Raw genomic sequence first — 18,522 nt, 5'->3', positions numbered from 1 at the left:
TGATTTTGATAAATTTATGTCCACTTCGTAAAGATAGACACGAATTTTCACAATTTCACTACAAAACAAGATTAAAATCCATTTTTCAAACACTGTATATATCACGCAACACATAAGTCTTGTAAGTTGTATCCTTCCTTTCAAAACAAAACACGTATTAAGAAGCTAACATGTATACGTAACATGGTTAAATTCACATGATCATATAGCATACGAATAAAAACATTAAACATGAATTCTAAATCGTTTATGTTATGTGTCAAGAAATATCTTAATTGTGGGCAACATTGTAATTTCCCGTCCAGAAAAAACTAAGATCCACGTGGTGACAAGATGAGGTTTTTGTAACGTGTGGTCATCACACTTATCCCTTCTTCTCTAGATATTTTTGACTCTCAATTTTCATGAAAAATCTTGATAAAAACCCCACACCCATCCCACAAAAATTGGAATCATTGCACTTTCCTTTTGTGATATTTTTTAAGGAACATTTTTTAAATTATTCCACCAATTCCAACGACATAAAATGGCCACGGTGGCGAAATTTCACATTGTTCCGGCGAACTTCCACCACAGAACCACCCAATCTCCGCTTTCCCAACTGGGTTTCTGCCGGAGCTCAGTTTCGTGGGACTCAATACCACCATTTCCTCGACGGAGGGTGTTTGTGCAGCCGTGTAAATCGTTTAGAACCGAAGATAGGAAAAACGGAAGTGCAAAAGATAATAAAAGTACGAAGAAGATAGCGAATTCTGATAAAAACTTAAGAAAAAACTTACTGGGAGCTATCAAATCTTTCATCTTTTCGAAAGATAATTCAGTGGAAAAGCTAGAAGAGAATTTATCAAAGGTTAGTTCTTTAAACTTCATTTATGACTAAAGTTTGACTTTTTATGCTTTCTTGTTGCATGAATTGTAAGTTGTGTTAAAAACCCTGGTTTTATGATTGATGTTCTTGTTAAACTCTTGAATTCTCTCTAGAAATACTAGCATAGATGGTTCTTTATAATTAGGGATTTTGTTATTATTCTCATTGCTAACAGTTATATATTATTTATTTATGTTTTATATGATAGAATGTTGTTCTTGGGAAATGTGTAGATTGCTCTTCATTTTGGGAGATATATTGTGACAATGATGAGCACTGGAGTAATTTTGTTGATTGGATTCAATTTGTCAGGTTAGCTTTAGCTTAAGATTCTACATTTAATCAATATTAAATTAATTCTTTTTAGAAATATTAACCCCAAATTTTGAATGAAGGTGGAGATGGTCAAATGAATGATTTGATTTGGTATAGTTGGGTTGGAGGCATTATCATTGGAACCATGATTGGTTCCAACATGGTTTTAGATGAAGTTAGTCGGGCCGGTCCTCGAAATGTTGTCATAACTGGAAGGTACGTTGTGTGTTGTGTTTTCCTGTATTTTATACTGATATCATAACCGGATAAAAAGGGAAAAATGTTTAATAATAATTAGAATATGAAGTATTTTTAGTGGGTATATCAATAAAGTGATTAAAGTAGATTGTACTTTTCTTGATTTCTCAACTCGCCTTTTATTATTGTATGCTTTTGTAATATAACTAATTAAAGATTACTTTTAACGGATCGGTTATAGTACTCGAGGGCTTGGAAAAGCTCTTGCTCGTGAATTCCTACTTTCCGGAGATCGTGTGGTCATTGCTTCAAGAAGGTATTTTTGAAGACCATTTTGTTATTTGATATACAAGACGAAAACATGACACGACACATGATGACCTTATACTGTTTTTAGCAGTATGATATCAATGTGACAGAACACAACATGACGGTCTTATACTGTGTTTCTTTTTTCCTTAGCAAAGAATCTGTCGATATGACAATTAAAGAACTTGAAGAAAACTTACAAGAAGGTGTAGCATCCGCCGCAAGTTCATGTAGGAAAAAATTAGCGAATGCAAAAGTGGTGGGAACTTCATGTGATGTTTGTGATCCTAATGATGTTAGGAACTTAGCTAACTTTGCTGTCAATGAACTCGGTTCTATAGATATTTGGGTGAGCAATTTATAATTTATTTAAAATTAAAGATTTGTGTTTTATGTAGTGTTGAAATATGGAATTATGTTACTTTCTTGGTTGCTAATCGTATTGTTTTACAGATAAACAATGCTGGAACTAACAAAGGTTTCAGACCATTGTTGGAGTTCACCGACCAAGATATACAACAGGTTTGTGTGTGCCTATTAGATTAATTAATTGATATGAAAAAGTATTATAAAAACACTTGTACTTTCAGCATTTTATCGATTTAGCTACTTAACTGTTTATGTGCTCATTAAAATATATACAAGGAAAAGAAAAGCACAATGTGCTTTCACTATTTTTTCTATTTAGCCACTCGATAAAATGGTGGTTTTTTTAAGTCTAACGTTTTCCAATGCTAAGTAATCTGGAAAATGGTTTTCTTAAACAATAAAAAAAGTGTAATAGTTTAATCACTATAGAAATCATTAAAGTCTTACCATATTAAATTGAAAAATATTTGTGAAACTTCTTTGTACTTTACCTTAATTTTTAAACATTTGTATTATCTTGATTGGCTTCCTCACCTCATGAAAATTTTAAATTTGGAATTTTTTTGTAACACTTCTTATTTGGCGATTTTAAATAGATTGTGTCTACAAATTTGGTGGGGTCGATACTTTGCACCCGTGAAGCCATGCATGTAATGAGTAACCAACACAAAGCGGGTCATATTTTTAACATGGACGGCGCTGGTTCCGGTGGATCAAGCACACCTCTGACAGCTGTGTAAGCTTTTAGTTTTTTTATGTTGGACAACTGTACTGCATTTAGCATGCATTGGATTAGTATTGACACTAAAGTCACTATGCCAACATGTTTCAAACATTTGTCCCATCCAAAAATATATATGAGACATGCACCCGCACTCAATCTCTTGTCTGTGCAAATAACGTAAATATCCTCCTCATAAAAAATAGTCGTCTGGTAACAAACAAAACCCTAGATTTTTTTACTTGTTCATCCGATGAAACCCACTTTTTTTCGCAGCTACGGGTCAACAAAATGTGGTCTTAGACAACTTCAATCGTCTTTATTTAAAGAAAGCAAAAAGTCAAAAGTTGGAGTTCATACGGCCTCTCCTGGCATGGTTCTCACCGACTTACTCTTGAGGTACATAAATCTTTATAAAAGAATCAATTTATGATACCTAATCATTTTTTGAGTTGCACACAGATCAGGCCCACCTTAGGCCTGGTCCTGATGTGCAACCTAATTCTTTTGATGAAAAATGTTTTACAAAAAAACTTTGTTTTTTTTGTTGGACAGTGGATCAACTATTCAGAATAAGCAAATGTTTAATATAATTTGTGAGCTACCCGAGACAGTTGCTAGAACATTGGTCCCACGGATGAGAGTTGTAAAAGGAAGTGGAAAGGCGATTAATTACTTAACTCCTCCAAGAATTTTACTTGCATTGGTCACTGCTTGGGTAAGGCGAGGACGATGGTTCGATGATAAGGTACAATTTTTATATTAAAAAAAAAGATAAGGTCATGAAATGGCATCTTACTTTCCACTTAGGTCAATGTTCTTTTTTTTTTTGTACAAACCTAGTCGGTGTACTTTCTAAAAGTGTCTTATTTATGTCATTTGATGAATGTTTTTTGACTTTCTTGAGTTGGCTCATCAACATTTTCGTTTAACAAAACACAACAATCATTCCTAAAATTAGTGAAATTACAATGCCTTTTCTTGCATTTAACCCTTTTCACTAACTATACTTCGCAAATTGTTTAGTACTGTTGTATTAAACCAATGTTGATTACATGACTCAAGAAAATCAAATTGTATTTAAACTGAGTTAACAAGTGGGAATTTTAATACATTTCCAAACCTTCCATGAGTTTAGTTGTTTGAATGAAATAGATATGCAAAAAAAAAAAGGTTGTGAAATTAATAAAAATATGTTCTATGATATAGGGAAGAGCATTATATGCAGCAGAAGCAGATAGGCTAAGAAACTGGGCTGAAAGTCGAACTCGTTTTTCATTCACAGACGCCATGGAAATGTACACAGAAAACACGTGGGTCTCTGTGTTTTCACTTTCTATAGTTTGTGCATTTATTATCCTCTCTAGCACCACTGGTAACGCGGCACCTGGCACATAGACAATTTTTCGTCTTGTTGATTCAATTTAAACATTAGGGTTTTTGTAAAGAAAACTAGCAAAATGCCATGTGTTCTTTGTTATGGGATGAACACAACAATTCTCCATTGAGATGCTTGTTGATTTTATTTAAAATTAGGGGTTAGTAGTTGATTCAAGTAGTCTTGTATTAGATCTACATTGCAAATGTGATGTAATGTAAACTGTATTTATTTGTTATTGTTGATATTTGATGTGTAAATTAAGAGTCTTCTTTTGCTGTTGCGAAGGTCTAATTCATGGTTAGAGAACTTAATAACAATATGGACAATATTTTTGCTTTTTGTACACTTGGCCCTTACATTATTAAAACATCACACATTTATATATAAAATTAATACATGGGTTATCATAAGATCTCATTCCTCAACGAAGATGAGGGTCAATAGTTGTAATTAACACTAGTGGGTGTGGACAACTAGTTAATGGGTGTTACCACATCTAAAAGTTGTCACTAGTTAAAAAATATTATCACATCCAAAAGTTGTCACCTCACATGTCATATTATTCAATGATGCTATAACATAATGTGGCGAAATGAACAACATGTTATAACATCCTCAATTTTCCTTGTCATCATTTTTTTCGATCTATTTATTTTCTATTTTTTCCAATTTATTTTTTATCTATGTTCTAATATTTATAAAAAAAAATTATAAATAATTAAGACATGTTATTTAATTAAATCATAAATTAAACATAACATTAAAAAAATTGAAAATAACATTACACCAACAAAAAAAATTGAATGGAAAAAATACAACAGTCCTAGTCTAAATATTTTTCTCGATCTCCTCCTTCATCTTTCGGATCACTTACACTCCTCGTTCGATAGATTTCATTTTCATCAACTGTTGTGTCCTTCTTTCGGTTTCATCCGCATGTCATTGAGCGTGCTTTGCATTGTCACGCCTGACCGTTCAACCGGGGGGGGGGGGGGGGGGGGGGGGGGAGGATCTCTTCGACGTCTTCGTGGACGTTATCCGTGTCGACATTGAGATCAATGTTAGTTCGTGCGTCGGAAACATTATACGAACTAGAATTGCAAGACCTATGTGATTGTGCATCCGACGATGTTTGTGCTTTAATACATTTTGGATCTTTTCTAACAATCTCCCATATTTTTTCATACTCAAAAGCGTGCCCCATTTCGACGTGATATTGTTCCCTCGTAGCTTTGAACAAATCGAAATCATTCGCACCACTTTGCTTTTGCGAAAAAAGTCTCATGAAAATCTGATTAAACTTGGTGCACTGACGACAGATTGGAGTCTACTTGCTACTAAGCATATCGACATTGTGATATGGTCGTTTCTTCAAAATCGCATGAAATTTTCTAAGCACGGCTTCTCAAAAACCAACTCTCATAATATCATTTCCCACAGTTCGTTTTTTTGAAGTCTCACACCACACCACGACACCACCAACACATACTCCTCCTCTGTTGCCCACCATATTGGAGCTTCTTCTTCACTTTCCGCGATCACTTTCCCTTTCCTCTAGCTTACCGACTACCTACCTCTTGCGTTTCAGGAACCTTATATGTCATTGGTTGTGTAGGAGGTGATTGTGTAGTTGTTTGTGGCATGCAAGCAAAAGTATTGAATAGATTTTGTTGAATGTTTGGATTTTGTTGTATGTAGGGTGATATATGAATTTTCATTGGGGTGATGTGAGATTGAAATAGTTTCCTGAAAATGGTATTTGTGGTGAGTTTTGAGAGTTAAGGAGGTTCATATAGCATGCACATTGTGCGAACCCTATCAAAACGAATGTGCTTGTGTTTGGAGGAGGGTCTTTGGGTTTGCTCCATAGTTTGGGTGAAAGAAAATGTGATTGATTTTTATAAAAAAAAAGGGGAAATCTCTAGAAAAGTCCTAAAACTTTAGTCTAATTTATAAAATAAAAAAAAAAGTCCCGAACTATTTTTTGTTTACAGAAAAGCACAGAAAACCGGCTAAAACTTCGAAAAAACCCTTTTTGGCCGGTTTCGTAGATTTAGCCGGTATTCTATCCTTTTTCGTTAGGTTGCTCAAAATATTAGGATTTTTCTGAAAATTACCCAATAACCAAAATATTAGGACTTTTTTGAAAATTACTATGGAATTAGTGAATATTATTATTAACAAATCATTTATAAACATAATTTTTTATTATAAACAAAGGAAATACATTTGTTGCTAATATCTAGGAATAAAATGGTCGACTATGCACTTCTCTATTGTTTGTTGACCACTTCAAAGCCTCTATGTTCTTCCTATGTATTGTTGTGGGTGTCATAATGAGAAGTACTCTGTTAGGCGTAACCAATACAAGAGTTGATAATAGTTATTAATACACAATCAATAAGTGTCTACTTGCTATTAGGCATGATGCTATATGATCACGTGTTATTAGAAAATATCATTACACGAACATATAGATCTTTCATTATGTTTTTTAACCTAACTACCACTTAACCTCCAAACATCACCCGGTAACAACCATAAAATTACACACATCTATCGAGAGTGAAAAGTAAACTTTGAATGACAATTTAAATAGATAATAACGCTTCACTTGTTTCCATATAAATTATCATTCACGGTTCACTTTTCACATTTTATAGATGTGTGTTAGCTGATGGTTGTTAACATGTAAGGTATGAATGTTGGTTGGTAGTTAGGTTAAACAACATAAGAGGAACACCAACATTAGAGGAATGTTAACTAAGTTCATTTCACCATCATACCCACAACAATGCATAGGAAGAACGTAGAGAGTTTGAGTTGTCAGGAAGCAATAGAGTACTTAGACCACCAATTTATTCCTAGAAATTAGTAACAAATGTATTTTCTTTTTTTATAATAAAACTAATTTTTATGTTTATAAATGATTTGTTAATAATAATATCCATTAATTTCATGGTAATTTTCAAAAAAAAAAGCCTCAATATTTTGGTTATTATATAATTTTTGAAAAAATCCCAAAATTTTGAGCAAACTAACGAAAAATGACAGAATAACGGCAAAATCTGCGAAACCGGCCGAAAAGGGTTTTTTCGAAATTTTAACCGTTATTATGTGTTTTTCTGTAAATAAAATTTAGTTTGAGATTTTTTCATAAATTAGATTAAAATTTTAGGATTTTTCTGGAGATTTCTCAATAAAATGAGACAAAGATTAAGAATAATGTAGTTAAAAAAGTGGGTATATATATGTGTATTTATATGTAAATTAAATAGGTAACAAATAATTTTTTTAATTACTTTTTGACCGTTCCAAACGGTCATTTCCTTTGAAAATCCGCATTACAAGTTGTTATCATGACAACGGGAGGCAACACAACGGATCTTAATAATATAGGGTGGTAGTGTTAGCACGTTATAACGCCGTTATAGGTGTTTCACATAGACAAAAAGGGCCTTAGCCACCCTACATCGACTAGTCTAAGGTAGGGGTGTAAGTGAGCCGAGCTCCTCGTGAGCTACTCGGGATCGACTCGTTAAAAGCTCGACTCGAGATCGAATTAAACGAGCCTGAGCCGAGCTCGAGCCCAAATATGAGGCTCGTTTATTAAACGAGCTCGAGCCGAGCTTCATCTATTGGGCTCGCGAGCCTAAATGAGCCTAAACGAGCATATATATATATATATATATATATATATATATATATATATATATATATATATATATATATATATATATATATATATATATGTGTGTGTGTGTGTGTGTGTGTGTGTGTGAGAGAGAGAGAGAGTGTATATATATATATATATATATATATATATATATATATATATATATATATATATATATATATAGGCTCGTTTAAGCTCGTTTAGGCTCGCGAGCTCACTAAATTGTTCACGAGCCGAGCTCGAGCTTCATTTTAAGGCTCGAATCGAACTCGAGCTTGAGCTCGAGCTTCTTCAAAATTAAACGAGCCGAGCTCGAGCTTGGTTAGGCTCGGGCTCGGCTCGGCTCGTTTACACCCCTAATCTAAGGCATAGTTTGAGAAGTAGATTAGAGTGTGTCACTGTTTTAAACATAAAATTATAAAAATTATTTGAGAAAAAGACAAATTTAGCCTATTTGTATTAAAATTTAGCATAAAATAAAAATAGTTTAAAGTTTTTTCTATGCCTCGATATAATGACTAGTATTGTATTGGTTCACTGTGAAATTCATCAGTTGTGATATTGTCTTTTTGTATGGTCTTTGCAAAACTAAATATAGTGTGATTGATTGTTTGTCACAATGCCAAAATTGTTCACATTATTACCAAAATCATAACTTTTATTAAGAGGGGCATCTTTTTGAAGTTTCATTTTGTTGCAGTGGCTTTTGATTAAATACCATTTCCGCATCAAAAATAAGCCTCATAGCGTGAAAATGAAGTGTTAGGTTGAGAGATTATTTTAAAAAAGAATTATATAAAGATAAAGAAAAATATTTAAAAAATGTCATAAACTAGATGACTAGTTTCCAGATAGAGCGCATTTTGAAGTGGGCTATACTAAAATAATGACTATTTTGAGGCATAAGAAAATAAGAAATATTTGAAAACCTTTCAAAGTTTTGGTTATTTTATGATTTAGTCTTAAATTGTTTTTTTTAACATAAAAGGACAAAATATGAGTTAATATAATCATAATCAGTTTGATCCCTTTTAACTTATTGAACCTTAATTGATGACATGATATCTTACTTGTCAGCAATGTTTTGAAAACCGGACCGGAGATCGAACCGGTCGTCTTACTGGTTCGATGGTTCAGATGGTCCAACCGGTTGGACCGGTTTCAAAAACCGGGAAAACCGGATGATGTCATAATTATATTTAATTATATAAAAAATACAAAAAATGAAAAAAAAAAATTATAAAATTTCCGGTTTTGACCGGTTTTGCTGGTTCAACCGGACCGGTTTTTACCGGTTCAACCGGTTTTTACTGGTTTTCACTGGTTCAAATGTATACCGGTTTTTTTGGCATTTAAGAACCGGATCCGGGACCGGTTCCCGGTTGAACCGGTCGAACTGGCCCGTCCGGTCCGGTTTTCAAAACATGGTTTGTCAGTTGATATGACGAGTTAGTAAAAGTCAAAATACCAAAAGTCACGGCCTTAACCACTAAGCTAGGGATTGTTTCATGTGTTTACCTCTGATTATATATATATATATATATATATATATATATATATACACTAGCTGCTTACCCGCGCCAAGCGACGGGTGTGACAATGGTGGTTGAATGCTGAAAGATGAATTAAACCCTAGAAATGGAAACGTCAGCGATATATACCCAAGATTTGTAAACAGAAATTGCGAGATTTGGGGAAATACGGATGTAAAGAATGAATCGGGTCAAAATAGCCTAAGAATAAGGGATAAGAGATTTGACCTTTTCAACTATTGACCATATGTACTCTACTCTTTTTGTAATGCATAAATTGATTGTATAAATGCATTGTATGTTTGTACGACTTAAAATTCAACATTTGACCAAAAATGCTTTATAAGGTAATTAAGATATATATATATATATATATATATATATATATATATTATAAATTTAATGTGATTAAGATAATTTAAAACAAACTAAAACAACATACGTAAAAAAAACTTGATGGAGAAGAAGATTTAGAAAAGATATCAGATATTTTATCTTTGTGAAATTGTTGCTTCTTATTTTTGCAAGAGCATTTTATATATACAATAAAAACTATCTATCATACGTCATGTAAATAGTATGATATGATATCTTTCACCAATTCACCAATTATTGGTGTCATTCACAATAATTTACAACACTCCCCATTGGATGACACCATTTCTGATCTAGAGTTCAGTTTTGAAGTACTGCCTCATTAAAAACCTTGCTAAAGAAAACCTAATGGGAAAAAACTTTAGCAAAGGGAAAAAGAGTGCAGTGTATAGTTGACTCCCCCTTATTTAGACATATGTTACATTATATTATATGCACATGTCGCATTCCAATGCCATGTACATGTTTCCTGAAGGTTGCAGTAGGAAGTTCATTCGTAAAAAGGTCTGCTACATTGTTGTTGGATTGAACATATTTGATTTCAACCTGATGGTTCTTTATAAGCTCTTGAGTGTACTCAAAAAACTTTGGAGGTATATGTTTTGTCCTGTTGCTCTGGATATATCCTTCTTTCATTTGAGTGACACATGCTGAGTTATCTTCATATATTAAAGTTGGACCTATATCTTTTTCAAGTTCACATGAAGTTAAAACTAGTTGTATCATTGATCTCAACCATGTACATTCTCTACTAGCTTCATTTAGTGCAATTACTTCAGCATGATTTGAGGATGTGGCAACAAGTGTTTGCTTTTGAGAACACCAAGAAATTGTAGTACCTCCATTCATGAATATGTATCCAGTTTGAGATCTAGTTTTATGAGGATCAGACAAATAGCCTACATCTGCATAACCAATCATGTCTTGTTTTGAATTGTTAGAATAAAATAATCCTAAATCACTAGTTCCTCGAACGTATCGAAAAATATGTTTGATTCGATTCCAATGTCTTTTCGTTGGGGTTGAACTAAATCTTGCTAACAAGTTTACAGCAAAAGAAAGGTCAGGTCTAGTACAATTGGTAAGATACATAAGAGCTCCAATTGCATTAAGGTATGGTACTTCTGGACTAAGAACTTCTTCATTTTCTTCGCATGGATGAAATGGATCCTTGTCGATATTTAATGATCTAATAACCATTGGAGAACTTAAAGGATTAGCATTGTCCATATTGAAACGTCTCAAGACTCTTTCTGTGTAATTTGATTGATGTACAAGTATTCCGTTAGGCATATGCTCAATCTGTAAACCAAGACAATATTTGATTTTTCCAAGATCTTTTATTTCAAACTCTTTCTTTAAAAGTTCAATCACTTCAATGATTTCTTTATTCGTTCCAATGATGTTTAGATCATCAACACAGACTGCTATGATCACATACCCAGTTGTTGTTTTCTTAATAAACACACATGGACAAACAGTGTTATTTTTATAACCTTTACTTATCAAATAATCGCTCAAACAATTGTACCACATGTGTCGAGATTTCTTTAACCCATACAAAGATCTTTGTAATTTTATAGAATACATTTCTTTGGGTTTTGCGCTTAATGCTTCAGGCATTTTAAATCCTTCAGGGATTTTCATATAGATATCACTATCAAGTGATCCAGACAAGTAAGCTGTAACAACATCCATAAGATGCATCTGTAAATTTTTAGAGACTACCAAGCTAATTAAATATCTAAAGGTGGTTGCATCCATTACCGGTAAATAAGTTTCCTTATAATCAATTTTAAGTCTTTGAGAGAAACCTTGAGCAACAAGTCTAGCCTTGTATCTTACAATTTCGTCTTTCTCATTTCTTTTTCGTACGAAGATAGATCTATACCCTAATGGTTTCACAACTCCAGGTGTGAGGATAATGGTCCCAAAAACCTTTGTCTTGTTAAGAGAATTTAACTCAACTTGCATAGCTTCCTTCCATTTAGCCCAATCATTTCTTCTTTGGCATTTAATGACAGATTGTGGTTCGGGATCATCATTCAAAATATCACATGCAACTGAATAAGAAAATATTGTACTTATATTTTCAGTTTCATTTTGGTCACGTATTCTATTTGTTTGACCATAATTTTGTGCATCATCCTCCTTTCTTGGGGGAATTTGAATAATTTGTGTCTCTCCAGGAACACTTTCCTCATGATCCAGTGCAGTTTCTGATCCTCTTCTTTTTCGTGGGTTCTTATCCTTAGAACCAAATGGCCTTCCACGCTTCAGGCGTGTTTTAGAATCTTGAGTGACTTTATCATCAGATTGTTCATGTGGAGCTTCAATTCGAGCTGGAACATTGACAGCCGGTATATATGATTTAGTGAGCCTTTTTGTGTCAGTAAATGCATCAGGCAATTGATTTGCCATTTCTTGGAAATGCATTATCCTTTGAATTTTCATGTCACAATGCTTTGTGCGAGGGTCAAGATATGATAAAGAAGGCTCATGTCATGACACATCTTTTTCCATAATCTTCTTTTCTCCCCCTAATGATGGGAAATTTGCCTCATCAAATTGGCAATCTGCTAGGCGTGCTGTAAAAACATCACATGTTAACGGTTCAAGATATCTTATAATAGATACAGAATCATAACCAACATATATCCCTAACCTTCTTTGAGGACCCATTTTGGTTTGTTGAGGTGGTGCAATAAGGACATATAATACACACCCAAAAATTCTCAAATGGGACATATTTGGCTATTGACCAAAAGCAAGTTGTAGTAGAGAATATACATGATATGAACTCGGTCTCATGCGTATCAATGATCCAGTATGTAAGATTGCATGGCCCCAAACAGATACAGGAAGTTTGATCCTCGTTATCAATGGTCTAGCTACCAGCTGGAGGCGTTTAATCAGTGATTCAGCTAAACCATTTTGTGTATGTACATGAGCAACTGGATGCTCAACAACAATCCCTACATACATACAATAGTCATTAAATGCTTGTGAAGTAAATTCACCAGCATTATCAAGTCTCACTCTTTTGATAGTATAATTAGGGAAATGTGCCCTTAATTTAATAATTTGGGCAAGAAATTTTGCAAATGCCATATTACGAGTTGATAATAGGCAAACATGAGACCATTTTCTGGATGCATCTATTAAGACCATAAAGTATCTAAATGGTCCAAATGGTGGGTGAATCGGTCCATATATATCACCTTGAATTCTTTCTAAAAGTCTAGGTGACTCCCTTTCAACTTTCATTGGAGAATGTTTTATAATTAACTTTCCAAGGGAACAAGATGCACATGGTTTTATGTTGTTGGATTGAGGGAAATTTTGGTCCTTTAATGGATGCCCATTTGTATTTTCAATTATCCTTCGTATCATTGTTAATCTTGGGTGGCCCAACCTATCATGCCATAAACTGAATGTCCCAGGATCACAATGTTTTCCTTTGATTACCATATTTGATTCAATCATATGTATATATGTATAATGCAGACCAGAATCAAGTGTTGGTAGTTTTTCAAGCACATGGTTTTTGTCTATAATATACATATATTTCTTATTTTCAATGGTCACAGTTTTTGTATCATATCCTTTGAAAAATATGTCATTGAAACTTAGTAAGTTTCCATTAGACTTTGGAGAAAATAAGGCATTTTCTATACAAAAGCTTGTACCATTTGGTAATATAAAATGGGCTTTCCCAGTTCCCTCTATCAAGTCTGCAGGACCTTATATTGTATGTATGACTGTTTTTGTTGGTACTAATTTTGAAAAATATTTCTTTGATTTCAGAATAGTATGCATACTACCACTATCTGCTATACAAAGATCTCCAACCGTTTCTTGATGTTGTGCTCCAGTTGGACTCATATTAAACTTCACATATGAAAGAAATAATAAGTGAATAAACATAATCATAATAATTATTATAAAGAAAGTTCATTTATTGTAGGAGATACATTACATGAGAAACAAATAAAGTAAAACAAGTTTATTAGAACAATAATAGAAATTTTTAGTTTATGTCTTCCATGTCATTACAAAAATCATCAAAAGTTAGCGAAGTGAATTCAACATTATCAACGAGGTTTGCTTCTTTTCCTTTTCCTTTAATGGACTCTTGATAAAGTTAACAAATATATGCAAGTGTGCAACAGGTCCTTAACCAATGGCCTGTGCTACCACATCTATAATATGAACCATCAGATTTTTGTGATGTCCCAGTATCATGCCTTGCCACTTTGGCCTTATCTTGTGTATGAACATTGTTTCTTTGTGAAGATTGGTAATTATTTCTTTTCTGGCCACGGCCACGATTAGTACTTTGTCCACGACCAAAGTTATGGTTCTGATTATGTATTTTTTCAATGACCATCAGTATTTGTAGCATTTGCTTCAGGAAGTGCTACTGATCCTGTTGGACGAGATTCATGGTTTTTCATCAAGAGCTCGTTGTTTTGCTATGCAAAAAGCAGGCATGCATTTAGTTCAGAATATCTTGTGAACTTTTGCATCTGATATTGTTGCATCAAGGTAATGTTTGTTGCATGAAATGTGGAGTAAGTTTTCTCCAACATATCTTCATCAATAACTTCTTGTCCACAATATTTGAGTTGTGAACATATTCTGAACAAAGCTGAGTTGTATTCATTTACTTTCTTGAAGTCTTGAAACCTCAGTGTTCTACATTCATCTCTAGCATTTGGAAGTATAACTTCCTTTTGATGATCAAATCTTTCTTTCAAAAGATTCCAGAGAATACTTGGATCAATAACATCAAGATATTCAAATCTTAACATTTCATCAATATGCTTATGAAGAAAAACTTGTGCTTTTGCTTTGTCTTGTGCCAAGCAATTATTAAATTCATTTATAGCATTTGAAATTCCCATGGACCCAAGATGCATTTTTACATCTATCATCCATGGCACATAGTTATTCCCACTAACTTCAAGTGCTGCAAATTCGAGCTTTGCAATGTTGGACATATTGTAACTATAAATTTTAACCAAAATAAAAACAAAAATTAAAATCCATTTATTTCAATAAATATGACACAAAAAAGAAGCGGTAAAGCTAGCATTGCATACAATCCTAAAAGTAGACGAAATTTCATATTAAATTCGATGTTAAGAATTGGGATGAAAAGTAACATGCCTATTATAGTCATGATTATCACAAACGGAATCGTCTTAAAGCTTGATTTCTTGAAATTGATTTGTTTGATAGAAGAGAGAAATATTTGTTGTGGTTAAAATAAGCAGGGTAAATATGTTTATTCATAGTAAAAAAAATATAACCGTTGTTTTTGCTGTTTATAATCGTTGCATATATATATATATATATATATATATATATATATATATATATATATATATATATATATATATATATATATACACGTGTATATTTATAAATCATTTAATAAGATTTATAATTAATACATAACTTTACTTGGTATAATTTTATTAATTAGAAATATAAATAAATATTATTAAATAAAATTATGAATAGTATCTAAAATATGAATAAACATTGACATGTATAAATAAACATTGGTATATAAATAAAAATTAGTTGCATAATTCAAATGTTAGTATGCATAAATAAAAGTTAGTTGCATAATGTAAATGTTAGTATGCATAAAAAATTAGAATACATAAAGAAATGTTACTATAAGAAATAAAAATCGTTAGAAGTCCATAACGTATAAGTTTTATTAATTCATTATTAGTATTATTATTTTAATATGATGAAGGCTTTTATAATTAATAATGTTTTTACCAAGTAATACATACCTTGATTAAGATAGATGTGATTTCCACTTCTAAATAACCTTGGTTTGAGCTTTCATGTTGATAACGTGTTATAAATTTAACGTGATTAAGATAATTTAAAACAAACTAAAGAACATACATAAAGAAAACTTAATGGAGAGAAGATTTAGAAAAGATATCAGATATTTTATCTTTGTAAAATTGTTGCTTCTTATTCTTGCAAGAGCATGTTATATATACAATAAAAACTACCTAACATACGTCATGTAAATAGTATGATATGATATCTTTCACCAATTCACCAATTATTGGTGTCATTCACAATAATTTACAACAATATATATATATACATATATATATATATATAGAGAGAGAGAGAGAGAGATTAACTCATAATACCATAAAAAGAAAAACCCTAATAATAGGAATCCAACAAAATACCGAGCCTCAATCACTATGTGTTAATGTATATTTCTAGGAATATGTTAAGGATAATGAGACAATTATCTAAAGGAAAACCTAGTTGACGGACGCTACCTAGCATAAGTGTTAGGTCTGGGCCATCGCACCTCACGGCCTCGCACTTAGACCCCAACGCTCTAGAGCCAAGGTCCAACTCAAAATGAGAATCTTCGGTCTATAGCAAGCTAAAACTGTACTAGCCACTTCCCAAAGCGACAAGTTTAATGCTCAGAGTGTTGTCATTTGATAGTTATGCACCAATAGCTGAGAACCACCAGTGGTGCATGATTCGTGAATAGGATGCCTCCATGTCCTGTCGACCTAGACAAGACAAAAGGTACTGTCAGGGACATGCTCCCACGAAAAATAGGTATAAAAGAAACCATTCTTCTCCATAACAAGGGATCGCATCATTCTCTACCTTAAACTAAACCCGAATTCTATCATCAATTTACTGGCTAGATTGTCAGAGCCTCGTTCCGGAACTACCTCCCGGACGACGACTAATGTCGGTTCTTTCTTTGTTGTGATTCTCAGGCTTAAACGAGATGAAGCTATCCCCAAATAACGTGAAGCTCGAAGTACATATCATAACATTTGGCGCTATTCGGGCATGCACTACAATTACACAACCTTGATATAATTCTAGATGTCGGCGATGAGGAAAAAGGAACATGTGGCGTCCAGCGGAGGAGAAACGACTCTGAAAGAAGGATGAAGGGTACATTTCGAAAGACTACCCAAAGAAGAAGGAAGCAGCAAGGCCTAACGTTCCACTGAGGCAGAAGGTGAGAGCTTTCTAGATGACAGTGGAAGTCGTAAAGGATGCAACAGATGTCGCTTCAGGTACCTTTCTTATAAAATATTGCATGCCAATACACTACAAGAAAAATAGGCATCTGTGACTAAACTATCAAACACTGATTAATCAGTCCTAGATAACATGTATCCGAGACTAATAAATCAGTCTCCAATGTTATCTAAGACTGATTTTGATGTTTAAATAATTAGAGACCGACTAAACCTACTCAAAACTGAAAATTAGTCCTTAATATGTTTATGTCAGTTAAGGGTTGGAGGAAAACACATTAGAGACTGAATTTTAGTCTTAAATAGTGTACGACCAATTTTTACTTTGAAAGTAAACTTGTTAGGGACTAAATCTTAGTCCCAGATAAACTTGTGCCAATATAAAAATTTTAAGGATATTATTAAGGACTGAATACCAATCTTTAATTTTTTAAGGATATTATTATGGACTGAATACCAGTCTTTAATAGAATTACATCAATTTGACATTGGGAGGGAAAGATTATAAAGACTGAATAATGTTTGCGAATTTCAGTTCTATAAAATCTTCATAAAATGAATTTGCGCCTAATAATAATACCGAATAAGCCCAAAAGTAAACTTATTGTTGTGAATAAACTTGAATTTGAGCCTACGCCCAAAAATCTAACACATTAAGAAAAATTAAACTATATTTGAGCCTAGGGTTAGTAAGGGAAATCTTCAGAAAAGTCCCAATATTTACGAAAAAGTTACACTTTAGTCCCAGGATTCTTTTTTGAACGAAAAGGTCCTGAAAACCGTCAAAATTTTGCAGTTTGACCCTTTTGACCGGTTGAAACCGGTACCAAATTTGAGACTATTTCGTAAATTAACCCAAAATATTGGGACTTTTTTGTTAATAAAAAATATTATGATTTTTCGGTAAACAAAAATATTATGACTTTTCTACAAACAAAACCGTTATTATTATTATTATTATTATTATTATTATTATTATTATTATTATTATAAATAATAATACTATTTTTTGAACTTGTTATTATTAATATTGTTACTAATACATATAAATTCATTTAAATGAAAAAATAATATTAATGACATTATTTAAGGGTGGAGGTGGAGGAGATAATGATGTTTTTAGCATTGAAATCATGAATGTCTGCTTGTATATTTTTACTTTGTATATGGTTATTTCATACTTCTTATTATTGTTTTCAATTCAGAATAGTAATACTTAACAATTTAAAAGAAGCTGCACATTTGTAAAATTGTTTATAAATAATTTAAGGTGGAATAATTTCTCACTTTGTATTTTTTATTTACAGAAAAGTCTCAATATTTTTTTCAAATAGACAACTTATTTATAAACAACTTATAATGGGAAACGCTTCTACCTTAAATTATTTATAAACAATTTTACAAATATGCAACTTCTTTTAAATGGTTAAGTATTAATTTTCTGTATTGAAAACAATAATAACAAACGTGAAATGACCATATACAAAGTAAAAATATACAAGCAAGACATTCACGATTTCAATACTAAAAGGATCATCATCTCCTCCACCTCAACCCTTATACAATGTCATTATTCTTATTTTTTTTATTTAAATGCATTTATATGTATTAGTAACAATATTAATAATAACAAGTTCAAAAACTAGTATTCTTATTTATATTTAAATAATAATAATAATAATAATAATAATAATAATAATAAGGGTACTATTTG

General features: G+C 32.4%; 2 protein-coding genes across 2 annotated transcripts; one reads left to right on the top strand and one right to left on the bottom strand.

Annotated features, from left to right (window-relative positions):
• Nucleotides 1-437: 437 nt before the first annotated feature.
• Nucleotides 438-4,428, top strand: LOC144998649 (putative chlorophyll(ide) b reductase NYC1, chloroplastic). Its single transcript, XM_078958384.1, has 10 exons — nucleotides 438-850; nucleotides 1,102-1,180; nucleotides 1,264-1,399; nucleotides 1,623-1,697; nucleotides 1,844-2,039; nucleotides 2,144-2,212; nucleotides 2,656-2,795; nucleotides 3,057-3,179; nucleotides 3,336-3,528; nucleotides 3,990-4,428. Exons 1-10 carry the CDS (start codon nucleotides 527-529, stop codon nucleotides 4,176-4,178), a joined length of 1,524 nt encoding a protein of 507 aa, XP_078814510.1. The 5' UTR covers nucleotides 438-526; the 3' UTR covers nucleotides 4,179-4,428.
• A 9,791-nt stretch (nucleotides 4,429-14,219) lies between these two features.
• On the bottom strand, nucleotides 14,220-14,747 carry LOC145046159 (uncharacterized). Its single transcript, XM_078994459.1, has one exon. It carries the CDS (start codon nucleotides 14,745-14,747, stop codon nucleotides 14,220-14,222), a length of 528 nt encoding a protein of 175 aa, XP_078850585.1.
• Nucleotides 14,748-18,522: the final 3,775 nt, after the last annotated feature.

The sequence above is a fragment of the Lactuca saligna genome, chromosome 5 (genome assembly GCF_052625555.1).
Source record: "Lactuca saligna cultivar CGN05327 chromosome 5, ASM5262555v1, whole genome shotgun sequence".
Lineage (NCBI taxonomy): Eukaryota > Viridiplantae > Streptophyta > Magnoliopsida > Asterales > Asteraceae > Lactuca > Lactuca saligna.
The sequence above is the reverse complement of the archived record's forward strand: the minus strand, read 5'-3'. Positions and strand labels throughout refer to the sequence as shown.

What these genes read in the sequence shown, in the direction of transcription:
- LOC144998649 (XM_078958384.1), top strand. Translation starts at nt 527, where the DNA reads ATGGCCACGGTGGCGAAATTTCACATTGTTCCGGCGAACTTCCACCAC. An exon ending in TAGAAGAGAATTTATCAAAG is followed by an intron (nt 851 to 1,101) that starts GTTAGTTCTTTA and finishes GGAAATGTGTAG; the next exon opens with ATTGCTCTTCATTTTGGGAG. An exon ending in AATGTTGTCATAACTGGAAG is followed by an intron (nt 1,400 to 1,622) that starts GTACGTTGTGTG and finishes GATCGGTTATAG; the next exon opens with TACTCGAGGGCTTGGAAAAG.
- LOC145046159 (XM_078994459.1), bottom strand. Translation starts at nt 14,747, where the DNA reads ATGTCCAACATTGCAAAGCTCGAATTTGCAGCACTTGAAGTTAGTGGG.